Source organism: Triplophysa dalaica, chromosome 24 (assembly GCF_015846415.1).
Source record: "Triplophysa dalaica isolate WHDGS20190420 chromosome 24, ASM1584641v1, whole genome shotgun sequence".
Classification (NCBI taxonomy): domain Eukaryota; kingdom Metazoa; phylum Chordata; class Actinopteri; order Cypriniformes; family Nemacheilidae; genus Triplophysa; species Triplophysa dalaica.
In genome coordinates this window covers 7,557,381-7,574,503 of record NC_079565.1, presented here as the reverse complement: position 1 = coordinate 7,574,503, position 17,123 = coordinate 7,557,381, and the positions used below count along the sequence as shown (strand labels likewise).

The following is a 17,123-nucleotide window of genomic DNA, read 5'->3' as shown; positions in this document are numbered from 1 at the left end:
GGATCTTCACTTTATGCAGATGATGGGGAAAAGGGGGAACATACTAGACAAGTGATTAATAATATTCAGAGTGCTACAATAAAAGTTGAAAAATGGACATATAACTTGTGATTTAAGATGTCAGTTAAAATATCTTGTAATGCTTGTTACAAGAAAGAGAAAGTTAGGAAGTATACAGATTAATGTTACAAATTATGGTTTGAGGAGAAATGTGTACGGAGGACACATGTTAAACAGGTCAAAAATAAATGTAATAAAGCATTAAATCTTATCAGAGCAGTTTCAGGGAATGCCTGGGGGTGCAGATAAACAATCTTTATTGGATAAATATATGGCCTTAATAAGATCCTTTATTGACCATGGGTGTATACGGGACAGAGTGTTGTTGAGAAACTTGACAGATGCAGTCTAGTATTGGTGCTACTAAAACAACTCCTAAAGATGCATAGCTTGTGGAATCTGAAGAACTTCCTTTAGGCCCAAGAAGACTAAAGCTTTCCCCTGACATATGGGTTAATCTCAAAGTATCGGGGAAAGAACAACCTACCATAGAAGTATAGTCTGATTGTTGGGAGAACATGCAAAAACGAAAGGGTAAAGGATTAGGTTGGAACATAAATACATTAGAAGGAAGAGTATGGTATAAACAAAGTTGAGTATCGGCCAAACATCGTATGAGTATGTTAACCATGGATATTCCCGGGTCCAGTGTTGATTTAAAACTTTTAGGGGGTGGTTTCACAGACAAGGCTTAGTCCTAGACTAACCAAAATGTCAAAGGTGTCTTGATCAAAAACAACTTGCACTGGCATATTTTGAAATATATCAGTGCATTTGTTTTGTCTCAAGATTCACACTAATGTTTTTTTTGTAAAGTATGTTTTTTAAAAATGACTTAAATAGCCTAATTTAACTAAGGCCTAGTCCTCGCTTAAACTAATCCCTGTCTGGGAAACCGCCCCCTTTAAAGAGTTAAAGAGAGAATGGTCTGAAAGTAATGCTGGCAATATTGGGGACCTATTGGCTCAAGAATGTGTTAAGAGGAATTGCTATCAATATATATTTATATTCACTGATGGGTCTTAAGATTCAAATAACAATCATGTGGAAGTAGGAGTTTGACATAACCATATGAAAAAGAATTAATGATAATCTATTTGTATATAAAGCAGAAGTAGTATAATCCTATAGGCCTACAATGGGTTGAAGAAGTAAATCCTCAAATAGCAATCATTTGTTCGGACTCAGCACTTAGAAGCTTGGATTCAAATGAAACAGCACGATATGACCTACTGTATTAAAAAAATATTCACAATAATGCCAAAAATCGAGAGAATTGGAATTAATAATGTACAATTTTGATAGGTCCCAGCTCGTGTTGGTGTAGAAGGCAATGAGATTTGACTGCAAAAAATGCACAAAAAGTAAAGAATGAGGAAATTATGAAAATCGCATTTGTGAAAGGTGAAACCAAGTAAGTAATTAAAACAGCACGCAGTAAGAGAAGCATGGCAAGGCAAATGGGATATAGATAACAAAGGGAGACACTATTATAATATACAAAAGTCGGTCAATGCATTTAAAGGGAAATGTAGAAGAGAAGGAGATTTTATCAAGATTACGATTAGGAGGCAGTGGGTTAAAATCAACCATCTTTTGAATTGGAAAGAGCACGTCAGATAAATGTGAAGCCTGTAGTGTTCCCGAAAATGAGAGAAAACGTGGCAGTGTAGTTAAGAACTATTTATCTTCCGTAAAGATTTGGGGCTATATCAGAAATATGTTAAAATTTTAGTAGTACAAAGTAAAAACCTCCATAGCTGCACACCCCAGTACAGTAGGTGGCGGTATGCACCTTAATAAATTGGTTGCGCCCAACAAATAAACCAAGAGCGAGAGAAAAATCCTTCACCAATCCCGTTGCTGCATTCACGTCACGTGTTCTTCGAAATCAGTCAGTTCGCGAAATTTGAAATGAGGAAACAGTTCGTCAGTGCAGTTTTTCTCACTTTGACTAAACAACACTAAAATAAACAAGTATAATCGTCCGACTCTAATAGACAAGCAGTGTGAGTATGATTGAACGTGCCTGTTTGTTGATATCTGTTTTGGTTATAAACTGGCTTTGAATCGGCGCATAAACCGTAGCAGGAGCTTGTCTTTCATGTTCATCTTTATGCATTGGTGTGGCTAACATAAGATATAAATGCTTTACAGAAATATATGTGCTGATGTTACTAGAATGTTTTAACACGTAAACTGACGTCAACAGGCCTCCATTTGTTTTCCTGGCTGTTGAAGATGGCATCGTTTACTCACAGTGGTAAATATTTCACATGTTTCTAGTAATTTGGCTTATAATGTTGTGAAAGGGAACGATCTCATGGCCCGTGTTCTGCATTTGTTGTGCTTGTTTCACTTCTAGATTTCGTCTCACTGGCTGAGGAGAAATTTGACTTCGACGTCACGCTTTCACCATCAAGGTTTGATTTCAGTAATATTTTTCTCAACAAATTGACACGTTTAATCAAATTAACGTTCAATCTAACACATTGTCACAGTGACAATTTCAACAAGAACCAGATATGTTGTTACAAAATATTTAGGTGTATTAAAGTGAATTGTCATAACAGCAAACATATTTTAGTAATTGATAAAGAAAATATTAATGTTTATGAAGTTAACCAAACATCTATATAAATTTGAACAAACATGTATTTTCATAGCGTCAAAGGAGATGAAGACAACGTTGAGGACGAGGTCTTCTTAGGTCCAGTCAGTCACAAAGAGAAATGCATTTCCCACGGAGTAGAGGACCACGTGAAAGACCCTTTAAGCAGTGGCCAATCTCTGGGAGAAGAGCCCAGCTGGAGTCCGCTCACAGGGGAGAAGTTTGAAGAAATCTGCAAAGAAGCGCTTCTGCTCGCCAGCCACCTGGAACAAACCATCACCGACTCTGTAGTTGAGAACAGTGTGGTTTCCTCTTCCCAAGCTGAGGACACTGAAACCTTCGAGGAGGACTCGACGACCAAAGTGAGCTTGTTCAGCAAGCCATCTTATGTTCTCAGTCCCATCAAACGAGAGACCTTTCTGGTTCAGGGCAGCCCCATGAAACAGCTACCGCCTGCTTTTCAGAAGCGCATGCTGAAAGCCGGCGGCCCAGCTGGGTTTGGAAAGCTGCGTCTCAGTACCTCAAGTCCGGTCAGGCCTGCTGTGACGCAGTCTAAGATGAGTAGTCGAAACAAAGCACTTGTGGCCAGTAATGGGGTGTTACCAAGCAAACCCATGGCCCAGAGCAGTTCACGACTTTCTTCTAGTACAAGACTACCATCGGCGACCAAAACCAGACTTCCTCCTCCAAGCAAAGTATGGCAATGTTCTTCAGGTTTGTTTTTTGTAGGAAATTCTAACGAAAGGTATTTGACGTTATCTTCTCAATATCTTTTAGGGTAATTTTGGGCTGAAACGCAGCCCTGTCTGTAGAAACACAAGCAGAGCAGGGTCTTCTGAAGATCTTCTCTCTGATACCACCAGTGTTGCTTCTGATGTCAGTGATTCCTCTTTTAACACTAGTTTGCCAGGAAAAAGTAGCATTCCAACTCGGACCAAGGTAAAAGCAAGGTTAATAATGCAAGGTTGTGGCTTCGAACACAGGGGATTGCACATACCTAAGTATAAATGTATAGGATAATGCAATGTAAATCGCTTAGGATAAAAGCATCTGCCAAATGCTTAATTGTAAATAACTATAAAATTATTGCAAACAAGTTTAAGATTTTTTATTATGAGATTTATAACTCATCAGACATTTTGCTTCAAAATCATTCAGACAGAATTGCGAGCGCCATCTGGGCTTAAAGCTCCTTCAATTCAGAACTCCAGAGTTGTGGACCGGAGGAGAAACACATCATCATCTTCCTCATCTGTGTCCAGCATTAATTCTAGTCTAACCGTCTCTCCAGGAGGCAAAGGTGTCCTTTTTGGTCATTTCAACTTTGTTCTTTCCAATTTATAGGGGCCGTTCAAACAAAAATGGAAACTCTGTCATCATTACTCACCCTCGTGTAATTTCATACATGTATAAATTACATCTTTTTCTTTAAATGGTAGTCAAAGGTGCTCCAGAACTGTTTGTGTTCCTAAATTCTTCTAAATATCTCCTTTTGTTTTCAACAGAACAAAGAAATGTACAATATGTTTATTATTACTATGGCAGTCAATGGTGCCCCAGAAATCTCATTAGCTAATATTCATCCAAATATCTTTCTTTCTGTTCAGAAGAACAAAGACCGTTATGCAGGTTTGAAACAACTTGAGGGTGAGTAAATGATGACTGAATTTTCATTTTTGGGTGATCCATCCCATTAAACCACTTTAGTAGCTGTTTAACTTATGTGTGCCAAGTCCATGGTGTCTTATATGGATAGTTCTCCCAAAAATAATTAATCTGTCATAATTTATTCACCCTCATGTCAACCTGTAAATCACTTTTTTCAGTAGAACACAAATGACTATGAAAAATGTCTCTGTGTTTTAGTGTCAATGGGGGCCTGTGCTAGAGCCCAATATTTTTCAAAACATATTATTTGTGTTCTGCAGAAGAAAGATTTTTTTTTTTGAATGACTTGATAAAGATTAAATGACGAAAGAATTCTCATTTTTGGGTGAGCTATCTCCGCTACCTGCTGACATCTGTTGGTCATGTTAGTTCAACAATACTCTCATTCTCTCACCAGCCCAACTCAATTCATCTTTGAACTCCAGTGTCAACAGCATCAATGGCCGTTCTCACAGCCGTGTGAGCAGATTGCCAAGTTCTGGACGCAAATCTTCTGTCGTTACCAGAAACCCAGAGCCTCCCGTCAGTAGGCGAGCCTCCATCTCCACACAAGGAAGAAGGGGCTCAGAACTCCTCCCCGGACCTGTCAAAGCCACACCTATTAAAAAAGCCGATCCAGTGCCACCTCCTCAGCTCCAGACACCTGCAAAGGTTACATTGGAAAAGACGACTTCCACTGCATCCGCTGCTAAACTTGGAAATGCTCTTAGGGGTAACCACAAACTCAAGGCCCCAGTGGTACCAACACCCATAAACTACCTGAAGGGTGTCCGCAGATCAGCGGGTAAGAAAACCTTAGTCATGTTAGTTTTCTCACACAAAATGGATTTCATTTAGTCTTGCTTTCTTATTTTGTATTTATTCTTCTGATTGGATGAAACTGGACCTATTTGGGCGGCATTGCATTTCAAGTCTTGAGGTCTTTTATCAATTTTTTTTCTTAGTTTCCTCCTCACCTGATGTTCCACGTGTCATGAAGCCCAAAAAATTATTGTCTGACTGCAGTTTGGAGAGGTAACATTATAATTTACAACACTGCAACATTCAATTTATTTTTACATATTTTTCTAACCATTTCATCTTTCTGTAGTGTTCCTGATAATCTATCCGTTCCTGCTCCCGTGGGACTCCAGACGCCTTCGGCTGTGGGCAGTAAACTGCGGAGACCCTCCGCTCTTCCTACCCCAGTAAACCGCCGTATATCTGGTATCCCCGCTCTTACCCCTCAAAGTGTGTCTCGCCTCACCAAACCTACCAAGAACACATTGCTCCCATCAGCCTTGGGCCAAAGGGCCACTCATCTAAGGTTTTCATTTACTTTATACTCGATTTGCTCAAGTGTTACTTATTACAGGAATAGTAAATTGTATTCGCATTTTATATGATGATGTAATCTGACATTATTTGTGCAGTCCAAGTAACATGAAGAAGAGTGAGAATCAAGACGATAAGGAAGCCCCAGAGTCCGCTGAGGAGATGTGCCCTCCGGCTGATCTGCAACCCTGTTCTCTGCTGTTCAGTTTGGAGGATGAGACTGAGGAACCTCCTGCCTGTGAGCCAGCAGTTGTGGAGAATTCCTCTGAACCTTCCTTGCGTGATCCTGAACCTTCCTCTTGTGATCCGGAGCCTTCCTCGTGTGACCCAGAACCTCCTCAGATCAGGATGGATTCCCAAACACTTCCACACACCAAGGAAATCAAAGATGACCACCAGCGGATGACAGAGAAACAGGATCTTAAAGAGGTGAATATGTTAAATCTCTTTAAAGTCTTTGGTTGCCTTTGAATCACATCAGTTTGTGGTGATACATTTCATGACTTGTGATTCTTTGCTTATCAGTACAAATGATCATACACGGACATAACAGATCTGTGAATGTTGTATTGATAGGACTTGCTCGTAGATGCTCCTGCACCAGTACTTGGACCAAAAGAGAAGCTGCTAATTGATCTCTCGAATACCCCAGACCTGCTCAAAACTTCCACAACAAAGCCCTGGGGAGGGCAGGTGGGTATAACGAGTATTAACCAGGGTATTCGTCATATTAATGATATGTTATTGTATATTAATGATTTTGTTTATCCCCTTTCTCGTGCAGTTAATTGACCTGAGCTCACCTCTTATCAAGTGGAGTCCAGAAGACAAGGAAAATACGGAGAATGAATCTCCTCTGATTGACTTTTCTGAATTGTCATTTTAAAGGCCCTGCAGAATGACTGTGAGCTGTGATATTAAAAAATAAAACTGGATCATTTCACATACTGATGAAATTATTTAAAGTGAGACAGCAAATGCTACTGTGCTTTAGCCTTTATTGTCATGTTTTTATGTGTTGTCAGTCCTAATGTGATTGTATTAATTATGGTTCTCTGCATAGTTTTAGAATTTATTGTTGACCCTCTCAAAGGTACAAATAAATGTCTTACATTTACAATGTAGTCGATGCTGTTTCATTTTAATATATTTTTAATCTCCTAAACCTTGCTTTGCTATTTACACTCCTGTACGGTAGGTGGCGGTATTCACTCATTGTTTTAAGAGAGCAGTCTGCTGCCGAGTAAGACGCGTGAGCGGCATGAACATCTTTGCAGTGTTTATCATATACAAACCCATTCAAAATGAACCTTGTTTGATAAACTTAATTTTACAAAGTTGGCAGTAAGAAATCTTATTACGAAGTAGTTAAACCACTGCGTTTGAGTTACTGTGGCGTAAACATGACAACGCTCGTTCTGGACAACGGTGCGTACTTCGCTAAAATCGGATACAGCCATGAGAAAGTCAGGTAAAGAGCCTTTTTAATATAATTGAACTATTCAGTGAATACCATCTGTATAAAGCTGTTCCTGATGTTTACAAACCGTTTTGCTTTCTTAAGTGTTATTCCAAATTGTCAGTTCCGATCAAAGACGTCCAGACTGAAAACTTTCACAGCCAATCAGTTGGATGAAATCAAAGACCCGTCCGGACTCTTCTATATACTTCCTTTTCAAAAGGTATTGTTTGTATATATTTATAGCTTTATATTTATATTCACATTCAACTTACACTCTTTTGCATCTGTTCAGGGGTATCTTGTAAATTGGGATGTGCAACGCAAAGTTTGGGATCAACTGTTTGGAAAGGAGATGTTTAAGGTACCCACAAAGATTAAGATTGGTAACTTTTCCATTCATATAAATTCAATATATTGCATTCATTGATTCACAGGTGGACTTTGCTGATACCAGCATTGTGATAACAGAGCCGTACTTTAATTTCACCTCAATTCAAGAATCCATGAATGAGATTCTGTTTGAGGAATATCAGTTCCAGGCAGCCCTCAGAATAAATGGTAAATTCACAGTGTTAGTAGTTTTTTATTTGTATTAAACCCGATGAGATTGTAAAAAAATCAGTATTGTGATGTGCTGATGTTCTTTTGCAGCTGGATCTTTGAGTGCACATCAATACTTCCATGAGAATAACTCTGAGCTGTGCTGTATTGTGGTGGACAGCGGTTTCTCCTTCACACACATTGTCCCTTATTGCAGGGGAAGAAAGATGAAAGAAGGGATTTGCAGGTAGGTTGCCTGATTCATTTAAATCTTGAAGGTTTATAGGCACTGATAATCATTTTATTTAATTTGACATCCCTTCTGTTATTCGTAGAATGAATGTAGGGGGGAAACTGCTCACCAATCATTTGAAAGAGATTATTTCATACAGGTAAATACTTCAATGTATCTCAGTTATTTTCTCTGTTCAATCAATTGATGAATTGGATGAGTGGAAAAAATAATGGCTTTACGGAGCACCATATTTGTATCATTATTGTATGAGACCACCTTGTTTACAAAATGCTTGATGTCTCTTAAACTTGTGGATCTGTGATTTTGTAGACAGTTGCATGTAATGGATGAAACCCATGTGATCAACCAAGCTAAGGAAGATGTGTGTTACGTTTCACAAGACTTCTACAAAGATGTGGATATTGCACAGTAAGTGTTCTGCACAAAGTTGCATTGGCCTTTCATTGCACAAGGAAAATGGACGAATGCTGAAGGATCTATCAGTAAACTGTATATAATTTGTCAAATCTAACAGATTAAAAGGAGAAGATAATACATTGATGAGAGATTATGTCCTGCCGGATTTCAGCTCTATCAAAAAGGGATTTTGCAAGGTTAGCGTACAAGTTCAATTACAGCGCTCTTGCCCAAGTGTCAAAGAGCATTTAGAATTTGCCTTGTTAGTAGATCTTTATTTAAAGAATTTTGCATAATTATTACTCCTTACAACTTTCCATGTAATAGGTCCTAACCACCATTTTCTTTAATTGTTCTATAGCCTCGAGAGGAGATGAATTTCACAGGCAAATATAAGTCTAGCGAGCAGATTTTGCGGCTCAACAATGAGAGGTTTTCTGTCCCAGAGATGCTTTTTCACCCGTCGGACATTGGCATTCAGGAGATGGGCATACCGGAGGCTTTGGTCGACTCCATCAACAAAATGCCAGAAGGTAGTATGGTTTATTTACCTCTATTACATAGCAAGTGTATGTAAGTGAAATTGTTTTAATTTTTGCTTTGTGTCCAGAGATGCAGCCTCACCTCTACAAGAACATTGTTCTTACTGGGGGAAACACCCTGTTCCCGGGTTTTAGGGATCGCGTTTACAAAGAAGTCCGTGCACTGGCTCCTGTAGAATATCAAGTGTCTGTTCACCTGCCACAAAAGTATGCTCGTGAAAATCATGTGAATATTAACATTTGTGTTTATGGTAATTATCGCTGACTTGATATTTGGTTTCTATACTCAGCCCTATTTGCTATTCATGGGAAGGAGGCAAGCTGTTGGCAGAAAACCCTGACTTTGAAGAGATGGTGGTCACACGGGAAGATTACGAGGAAAATGGACATTATATATGCGAGGAAAAGTTTGATATTTAATCTGCGAAAAAGTGATCCGTGTAGACACAGAAGAAACGGAATAAACACTTGTCACTCAAACCAGTGTCATGCACAGACATCCTCACAAGATTTGATATTTGATTTTTGAACCTGACAACTTTGTATTTTTCTCTTATTTAAGAAAGTTTTTGTATACTGTATATTGTATGTGATACAACAATATGACGTAAAGGAAAAAAATCTTTACAATAAATGTAAGTAATTGTTACAAATAATGAAAATTGAATTCTTTGGTTGAACTTAATTATTTCACGAATAGATTGTTTCTCTTATAGAAAATAATTGTAACTGCCCCAAAAATATTTTTATTTGGGTTAAATGTAATAACTTCCCGAATAAATTATGTTTTTGATAAAAGCAATATTTTCGCCATAAATGACGTCTTGAAAGAAATTCATGAGCCTTTAACGTGAGATCCTCCTCACGCGCAGGTTTGAAACGGCGGGAAAATCGCTTGAGGACGAACTGACGTAAAAACGGACCCCAGCAGTTTTATCGTCTGTAAAAGTTTTCTTAAATTAGTTACAGTTTGAAAATAATCGGTTCGAGTTATAACATTTTGCGTTGATTTATGTGCGTTAAATGATTTTGAGGCAAGTTTGAGTGAGATCGTCTGGTAAGTGATTCTCTGGAGATTATTACACATGAGATAACGTAACTAACTTGGTCTATTTTGGGGAAAAAACTATTATTTTAATTTGTGAATGTAACATTGTATTACTTATGGCGTCATTAATGTGGTAGAGGATGCGAATGATTGAAATATAATTTATTATTAATTCACTATTGTTAATAAGGTCACAAATATCCCAATGGGTAAACACTGCAACTTATTTATTGTTTTTGTATGTCCAGCACAAAACCAGTCGAAGATTTGCGATTTAAGTGAAAAACTTGGAAAAGGCTTTTATCAAATATTCACACATCTGGACAATGGCCGCATCAGGGAGGAAACAGAGCAAGAAGATCAAACACACAGACAGCTCTGCAGACTTGAAGACTTTTGACTTCAGCACAGATGAGAAGAAAGACCTCAGCGGATCTGACGACGATACACGAGATGGTGTGCATGTGTTTATTTATTTTGCTTTCTAAAATACTATTAATCTTGCATAACCATTGTACAATACTGACATCTGATGGGTATATCGTGGTATTGAACGTGTTCATTCTGAAGGTGATTTATATTGAGATCATGGGAGTGTGAAGTATGTTTGTCTACTTTATTAACCTCCCCCTTAATTCACATTTTAATGCATTAGAAACTCCCATCATTGACAAGGTGGGCAAGAAACGATCGGCAGATACATTTGATAATGATGACCTGAATGTTGGTGTGGGGTGAGTATAAGACTTTATATATGTGGTTATCTGGTTAACACTACATGTTCATTTCTATGAATAGACACATAAACATTTGCTGGGAATGCTTGTTTGATTTCAGGAACGAGGTTCAAACAATGCTGGAAAGATTTGGTGGTAAGTGAAATTAACATTAAATATTTTACCACATTTAATATTGTAATGTAAATCTAAATGTAGTATTTATTTTGATGCGGAATTCATTCATTTTATATTTGGTTAATGAATACAATGCTGTTACACTGATAAACACATAGCGGACATCAACAAAGCCATGCATACCAAAAGGAAACGCTTGGAGGTTCTTACCAAAAATTCATTAAAGGGCACCACACAGAAAATGGAGCAAATGTGGAAAACCCAGCAGAATCAGAGGTTACTGTACAAGCACTATATATAAAACTGCACATGTACCTGAACTGTTATGTGCAGTAAAAAATGTTTGTTTTCTACAGGCAGAAGCTTACACAAGAGTATTCTCAGCAGGTCCTCGGTGTGCTCAACAGTGGGAGACTGATGTTCAGAAATCAGAAGAACAAGAGGAAAAGCTGAATGTAAGTGATGGACATTCAGTCAACTATACAGAATAAATGCATGACATGTGAGATATTAATGGATCTCCTTAAAATATAGTTTCCAAGTTGCTGCTTGTGATCAGGAAGATCAGTCCTCACAAAAAAATATAATGCAACTTGCTGGTGAAACTATCTGATGTAAATGCCTGAAATGTTTCCTTTGAACTTTATAATTCCTCCTTTTGCAGAATTTGTTTCGCCAGCAGCAGAAGCTCTTCCAGCAGGCAAGAGTTGTGCAAAACCAAAAAATGAAAACCATCAAAGAGCTTTATGAGCAGTTTGTCAAGGTTATAGTAGCCATTGTTAAGTATTTGAAATGCAAGCAAGAACATTATTTTTGCGATTAACTGACCAAGGTTGGTGTTCATTATTTGTGCAGAACATGGAGGAAATGGAGAAAAGCCATGAAACTTTTCTGCAGGGCACCCAGTTGGAGCTTAAAAAGGAGATGGCCCTGCTGCAGAAAAAGATAATGATGGACACAGTGAGTGTATTTGTAATCTTGATTTCTTATGGATGGTATTACAATTCTTTGCTTTAAATAGCATTTTAATAAGAAATGTGTTGAATACTATTAAGGCTATTTAAAACAGTTTATTGTTAAATTGATTCTTGAACAACTTTATTTTCACATAGAATTTTGTTCTGTGCATGTTTCATGAATGAGGACCATTGCTTTTATCTTTTTCCACAGCAGCAACAGGAGATGGCCACTGTTCGGAAGTCCCTTCAATCCATGCTGTTTTGAAAATGTTTAGATTTTACATATCTATCATACATAATACTTCACCTTGTGTTAAAAGTTGAATTTTAAAGGAAGGTTTCTTTTAGTTCATATGGTTTCATGTTTCTCTGTATTTATTTTATTTTGTAACAGTTTGGTCATTTTAATCCATAGTTTGCTGTGTCATGAAACCATTTCAGATTAGTTCTTTATCCACATTGTCAGGCAAAATGCAAAGATGTCTTTTTTATTTCCCATGGTCTAAGAATAAAAATAATATATATTGGTCTGTAGGTCAATAATAGAATTCATTAAATCCTAAAACATACATTAAAATGTATTCATTGACATTTTCATTTATTATTTTTAAGTGTGGTCTAAAAAATCGATTTTAAATCAAGTTGTACATAAAAACAATATAAAACATTTTTTATTCAAAGTATGGGAAAGGTTGAGCAATATGTTTGGGGTCCTTTCGTTTAAAAAAAAAAAGCTTGCTAGCCATGTGCCGGAAGTGACACTACCGGAAGAAAACTGAAACCTACGGCGGTGGTTTCCATTGTAAGTTTGCTATTCTTCGATGCAGTACAAATGAAGAATTTGGTTATAATGGTGGCAGTTGTGGAAACATGGTAAGTTAAATAGATTTATTTATGACTCTTAATACAAACATTATCTGAGGGGGTTATGATCTCGACGTAATTTACGACTTTATACGCGATCTTCATGTAATCTGCTTTGCTAACCCGGGTTGTTGTTATCAAATCCAACATGTCTAAGATCAGTTTTACCTCAGAAATATTTTTTTTAAAACCCAGTTCACCAAATCAAGTAAAAAGAGGTTTCAGTGCAAAGAACCGATGTACTTTTGAAATAAGTAAATTATTTTAAAATACTGTTCATTGTAGCCATATGTTTTTAATATAGAAGACTTCGTGTATGTAATTGTATAATGCTTGTGTTTTCTTGTCGTAGATTGGCCAACACATACACTGTGAAATCTAGCCAAAGTACAGACACAAGCCGCCCTATACAAAGATTATGGATCACATTCAGGATATCTCAGAACCCAGCAGTCCTCTGTTCAGTCCCCGGGGCGAGCCAGACACTCCTGACTTTTTAAACAATGCCTGTTTATTGAATGACAGCGATTTCCTTATGGAAGACCCTGGAGTTTCTTGTGATATGTCAACAATCGTCCCCGAGACCCCAAGGTACCATTTATTGTGTTAATAACTTATAGGTCTAAACAGAATTTCTAGATTTTAATTTCAAGCCAGGGTTTGTGGTATTGACATTGCTGATCTGTTCTCCTTTAAAGCCCTCTGACTCACAGCAAAAAGCGAAATGCCCATAAAAATTGGAGTGCGGTAAGAGAAAAGAAAATGCTCATTAGTTACGCTTGGCTTGTTTAAACAACATCTCACCACATCCTCTTTAATCGTAGGCAACTTCAACAGACTTGAATAGCGGAAAACGTGAAATACAAGAAAATATTCCAGGATACCTCAGCACAACCCCAAGCTCCCAAAGAACGCTCAAGCGCCGTAAACTGGCGGACTCAAATCCAAGCACGAGAGTCTGCGGAAACTCTGTTATGCAAGAAGCGAATGGATTTGTACCTGCTTCCTCTCTTTTACCCAATGAATTAACATGGTTGGAGTCTCCACGGCCAGCCACCTCCTCGACTTGTCAACCCTTCGCATCTTTCAAACCCTCTTCCTCTGCTGGATCTTCTACATGTGCACTTGGTCAATCCAGTGATCAGATGTGTTTAAATGGGTTGTTGGGTCACATGTCTAAGCAAGAGACATTAGGTACATGCAATGGAAAGGAACAGAGATCCAAAAAGACTGTCTATAGTAAGAGTCGATCTAAAACATCTAAAAGCACATCACATGAACCGAAGACAGACTCGCCTGTTTTCGGAAGAGAGGATGGGGGTTTACCGTTTGATGCAGGTAGGAATAACCTGGTGAAGATTGTGAAGTCACCATAAAGATTTGTTTTTTCCAATTAAAGTGAATATGTATTTTTACTTTTCTCTTTATTCCATCTGAATAAGTCGGTTAAAAAAGATTTTTACCTAGAAACGTAAATTCATTCTTGTTTGTTTACAACAGCGAGAATGCAAAGACCAGCATCTACATCTGCATGTCAGATACCAAAAGATATAGTCATCATAGAGGATGATGGCGATGATGTCACATCTGAGTGCATGGTCCGCTCCATCCAGATGGTTGAGGATGAGGCATATGCCAGAAGCCTTCAGGTATGACGAATATGATGTTCTTGGATTGAGGTCAAGGAGCCCTGTTTAATTTAAAATGCTTTGTGTTAAACTCAGGAACAGTTTGATATAGAGCAACGCCTGGACCAAGAGCAGCAAAGGCTCCAGCGCCAAACACCGAGCACAAATCACCAGACTAGCATGGTTTGTATTCATATTTCCCTGTTTCCTTTGCTCTGACATTTTGAAGATCATGAGAAGTAATTGCTTTCATACCAGGTTGATCCTTATGTTGGTCTGGGATGGATATCTCCTTGGGCCTCCATGATCAACTCGGCATCGTTCTCACACGGAGCCTCGGAGTTACAGCAGATCATGTTTGGAGAGCAACATAGTAAGTCACCTAACAGTCGATCTAAATGTATTATGTCGGATTGAAAACTCTTTGTCGTTATGATCTCTTTATGATTCAAATTTCATTTTACAGATAGACAACAGGGACGACGTCCGACCGGCAGGCCTCGTAATTCCCGGCGCAGAGGGGGTGCTTCTAACTTGCAAATGGACTTGCTTGATGACAGTCAGGGAAATAATTATGAGGTTTGATCTTTAGTAACTGAAAGAAATCACAAGTATGTTTGTAATGATGTCATCTGTTTTCTCCAATCTGATTTTGTTCTTTATTTGTCAGGCTCTCCTAGCGTTTGAAGAGCAACAGGGTGCTGTGCTGACCAAGAACACTTTGAGTAAAGCAGAGATCGAAAGGTTGCCTGTAAAAACGTACGATCCATCACACAGCGCTGGAAAGACCGAGTAAGAGTTGAACCAGAATGCCAGGTTTATCATGAGATTACCCATAATGCAAAGGGTAGAAGTTTTTGTCTTTAGAATTTAGATTCTGATTTGTCTCTTACTCTCTTCACAGCTGCCAGATATGTTTCAGCGAATATAAGAAGAACGAGCGACTCAGAATGCTTCCCTGTCTTCATGACTACCATGTGAAGTGCATTGATCGCTGGCTTAAGGTGTGGCCCATCTTCATGACCCAAAGTCCATGATTGATTACATGTTTTACAAAATGTTGAAAAAATATTTTTATGTTCTCACAGGAGAATGCCACCTGCCCTATCTGCCGAGCAGATGTATCGACATGTGGTGAATTTTCTTAAGAACGTATTTCAGAATTTCAGGTCTTAGTATCTACCTCATTGCGGGCCGTGTGATCCTGTCTGATTTTAATACTGTTACTGTCAAGTCTTATTTTGAGTGTTATTAAACACGTTTTAAATGATTAACATTGTTCGATGTTCAAGAGTAACTGCAAAGCAACTATAGTTTATTTTTTTTTGTTAGTTTCTTCTATAACATATCAGATAATACCATATTATTTCACACCAGTGGCAACAACCTAAGCAATAAACCTTGGATTTTGTTCAAATTATCATTTGATCATTATTTGACAATAAAGGCATCATAATGTGTGCAAGTAGTGCAATGAGACGATGTGCAAAGAACATCTAATTGTTCTCAGACTGAAATTTCCATTTGATTTATTTACATTCACACATGTTCAATACAATCAGCTTTTCTTGCATCACTATTGTCCTGTTATTGGAAATCGCAGGCAAAGTAATTTCATGTAGCAGTCATTCATCTATATCATAATATCGCTTCTTCAAAGCTCTGTATTTCCGAAGGAAATACAGCGCTTCAAGCTCTTTCACCACAAATTCTCCACGGCTGATGAGTTCTTTGATCTTCTCTGGGTCTTTCACATCCCTGTTTTTGGCAAAAGCAGCCCGTAGCCTGTCTTTGAAATAGTCTGCTCCTTTTGGGTACTCCCGTCCAAGAAACAGCAGCTTCAAGCAGAAAAATCAAAAGACAGGATTATGATTTTTCACCGCCTGGAGTCACGGATGTTTTCTGAGTGGGGATTTTTAATATGGCAAACTTTAATATGCTGCAATAAATGAAGATTGAAACTATTAGGACTGTTAAAACGAATACAATCTACACCCTGCAGGAGGATGAAAGAGTATTATGGATTTAAGGAGAATTGATATGCTAAACTACATCTTACTATGTTTCAAACGTTCAATTATTCAAATGGTTAACAATTTTGCAAAGGATAAATAAAATGATAAAACAAGTAAAACGCAAACCAATAAAGATAAGATATACACTTGTCCTTATATGTTCTTAACTAAAATTTTGATGTTCGTTTAAATCCTTTGTCAATTACCCAATAGTGACATATCAATTATAAAACACTAAAACTTTGTATCCAAACAAGTTAATAAACCTCAGGGATCTTGACTATGCCGAAGGTGGCAGTGTACTCACAGTTTTGTATAGTCGCACTACCTCTCCGCGCAGTGGGTTCGTCATCTCTCGGTGATTGTTAAGTACAACAAACTTCAACTGACCTGTTACATCCCGACCAACATTTTTACTGGAAACGGCAATAGCAGACAGCTATAAACAAAGACTGGGTGTTAATATTTAAAAGGTTTAAGCTGTTATTTGTGCATTATTTGTATTTACTTACGCGCTACATTGTCATTTCGCCCTTTGGACGCTACGAAAACAGTCAAGACTTAAACTTCTGCTGTCATCAAATATAAAAGAGTCAAAATAAAAGTCCTCATTGATTTGTTAATTGTTGTTGCGACTTACGTAAAAAAACATTAGCATACTTCCTGGATTTTTTTTAAAATAAAAGCCAGTGTTCATAACGTTTGTAGCATGCAATTAAAGGATCGATTTTTTTTTTTTGCTGAAGAAAGTCTGGACTCTGTTCCAGATGAACTTCCGGTTTCACTTTTATCTTACATATATAATTAAATCTTAATAAATATGCCTTTATTTGTTTAAAAGTTTGTGTAGTGAAACAGGGAGTTATTCTGGGCCAGCAATAATTAATTTCATTGTAGCTCGGTGGT

At 37.8% G+C, this 17,123-nt stretch overlaps 5 protein-coding genes across 6 annotated transcripts; 4 read left to right on the top strand and 1 right to left on the bottom strand.

Annotated features, from left to right (window-relative positions):
• The first annotated feature begins 1,962 nt into the window (after positions 1-1,962).
• Positions 1,963-6,729, top strand: gtse1 (G-2 and S-phase expressed 1). 2 transcript variants are annotated; one of them, XM_056740131.1, is made up of 12 exons: positions 1,963-2,069; positions 2,273-2,323; positions 2,426-2,483; positions 2,727-3,366; positions 3,449-3,547; positions 3,830-3,971; positions 4,737-5,123; positions 5,284-5,353; positions 5,430-5,645; positions 5,752-6,082; positions 6,230-6,346; positions 6,438-6,729. In XM_056740131.1, exons 2-12 carry the CDS (start codon positions 2,302-2,304, stop codon positions 6,537-6,539), a joined length of 2,184 nt encoding a protein of 727 aa, XP_056596109.1. In that variant the 5' UTR covers positions 1,963-2,069; positions 2,273-2,301; the 3' UTR covers positions 6,540-6,729. The 2 variants fall into 2 exon arrangements, with proteins under 2 accessions (XP_056596109.1, XP_056596108.1); XM_056740130.1 differs by having other exon boundaries at positions 3,449-3,610.
• Positions 6,730-6,897: 168 nt separating this feature from the next.
• On the top strand, positions 6,898-9,595 carry actr6 (actin related protein 6). The gene is made up of 11 exons (XM_056739933.1): positions 6,898-7,124; positions 7,218-7,335; positions 7,408-7,476; positions 7,550-7,673; positions 7,767-7,902; positions 7,991-8,047; positions 8,221-8,319; positions 8,426-8,504; positions 8,669-8,840; positions 8,918-9,056; positions 9,140-9,595. Exons 1-11 carry the CDS (start codon positions 7,057-7,059, stop codon positions 9,267-9,269), a joined length of 1,191 nt encoding a protein of 396 aa, XP_056595911.1. The 5' UTR covers positions 6,898-7,056; the 3' UTR covers positions 9,270-9,595.
• Positions 9,596-9,698: 103 nt separating this feature from the next.
• On the top strand, positions 9,699-12,291 carry sycp3 (synaptonemal complex protein 3). Its single transcript, XM_056739934.1, is given in 10 exon segments — positions 9,699-9,906; positions 10,146-10,353; positions 10,553-10,631; positions 10,735-10,769; positions 10,910-11,027; positions 11,108-11,154; positions 11,157-11,206; positions 11,416-11,514; positions 11,607-11,711; positions 11,922-12,291. Coding segments are annotated over 9 exon segments (717 nt in total). The 5' UTR covers positions 9,699-9,906; positions 10,146-10,223; the 3' UTR covers positions 11,976-12,291.
• A 148-nt stretch (positions 12,292-12,439) lies between these two features.
• Positions 12,440-15,622, top strand: si:ch211-59o9.10 (uncharacterized protein LOC561841 homolog). Its single transcript, XM_056739927.1, has 11 exons — positions 12,440-12,583; positions 12,927-13,165; positions 13,273-13,321; positions 13,399-13,912; positions 14,075-14,223; positions 14,299-14,385; positions 14,461-14,575; positions 14,669-14,781; positions 14,873-14,994; positions 15,107-15,206; positions 15,291-15,622. Exons 2-11 carry the CDS (start codon positions 12,993-12,995, stop codon positions 15,348-15,350), a joined length of 1,482 nt encoding a protein of 493 aa, XP_056595905.1. The 5' UTR covers positions 12,440-12,583; positions 12,927-12,992; the 3' UTR covers positions 15,351-15,622.
• Positions 15,623-15,714: 92 nt separating this feature from the next.
• lyrm5b (LYR motif containing 5b) lies at positions 15,715-16,882 on the bottom strand. The gene is made up of 3 exons (XM_056739928.1): positions 16,730-16,882; positions 16,525-16,656; positions 15,715-16,040 (listed from the first exon to the last, which is right to left on the bottom strand). Exons 2-3 carry the CDS (start codon positions 16,567-16,569, stop codon positions 15,828-15,830), a joined length of 258 nt encoding a protein of 85 aa, XP_056595906.1. The 5' UTR covers positions 16,570-16,656; positions 16,730-16,882; the 3' UTR covers positions 15,715-15,827.
• Between the last annotated feature and the right edge of the window lie 241 nt (positions 16,883-17,123).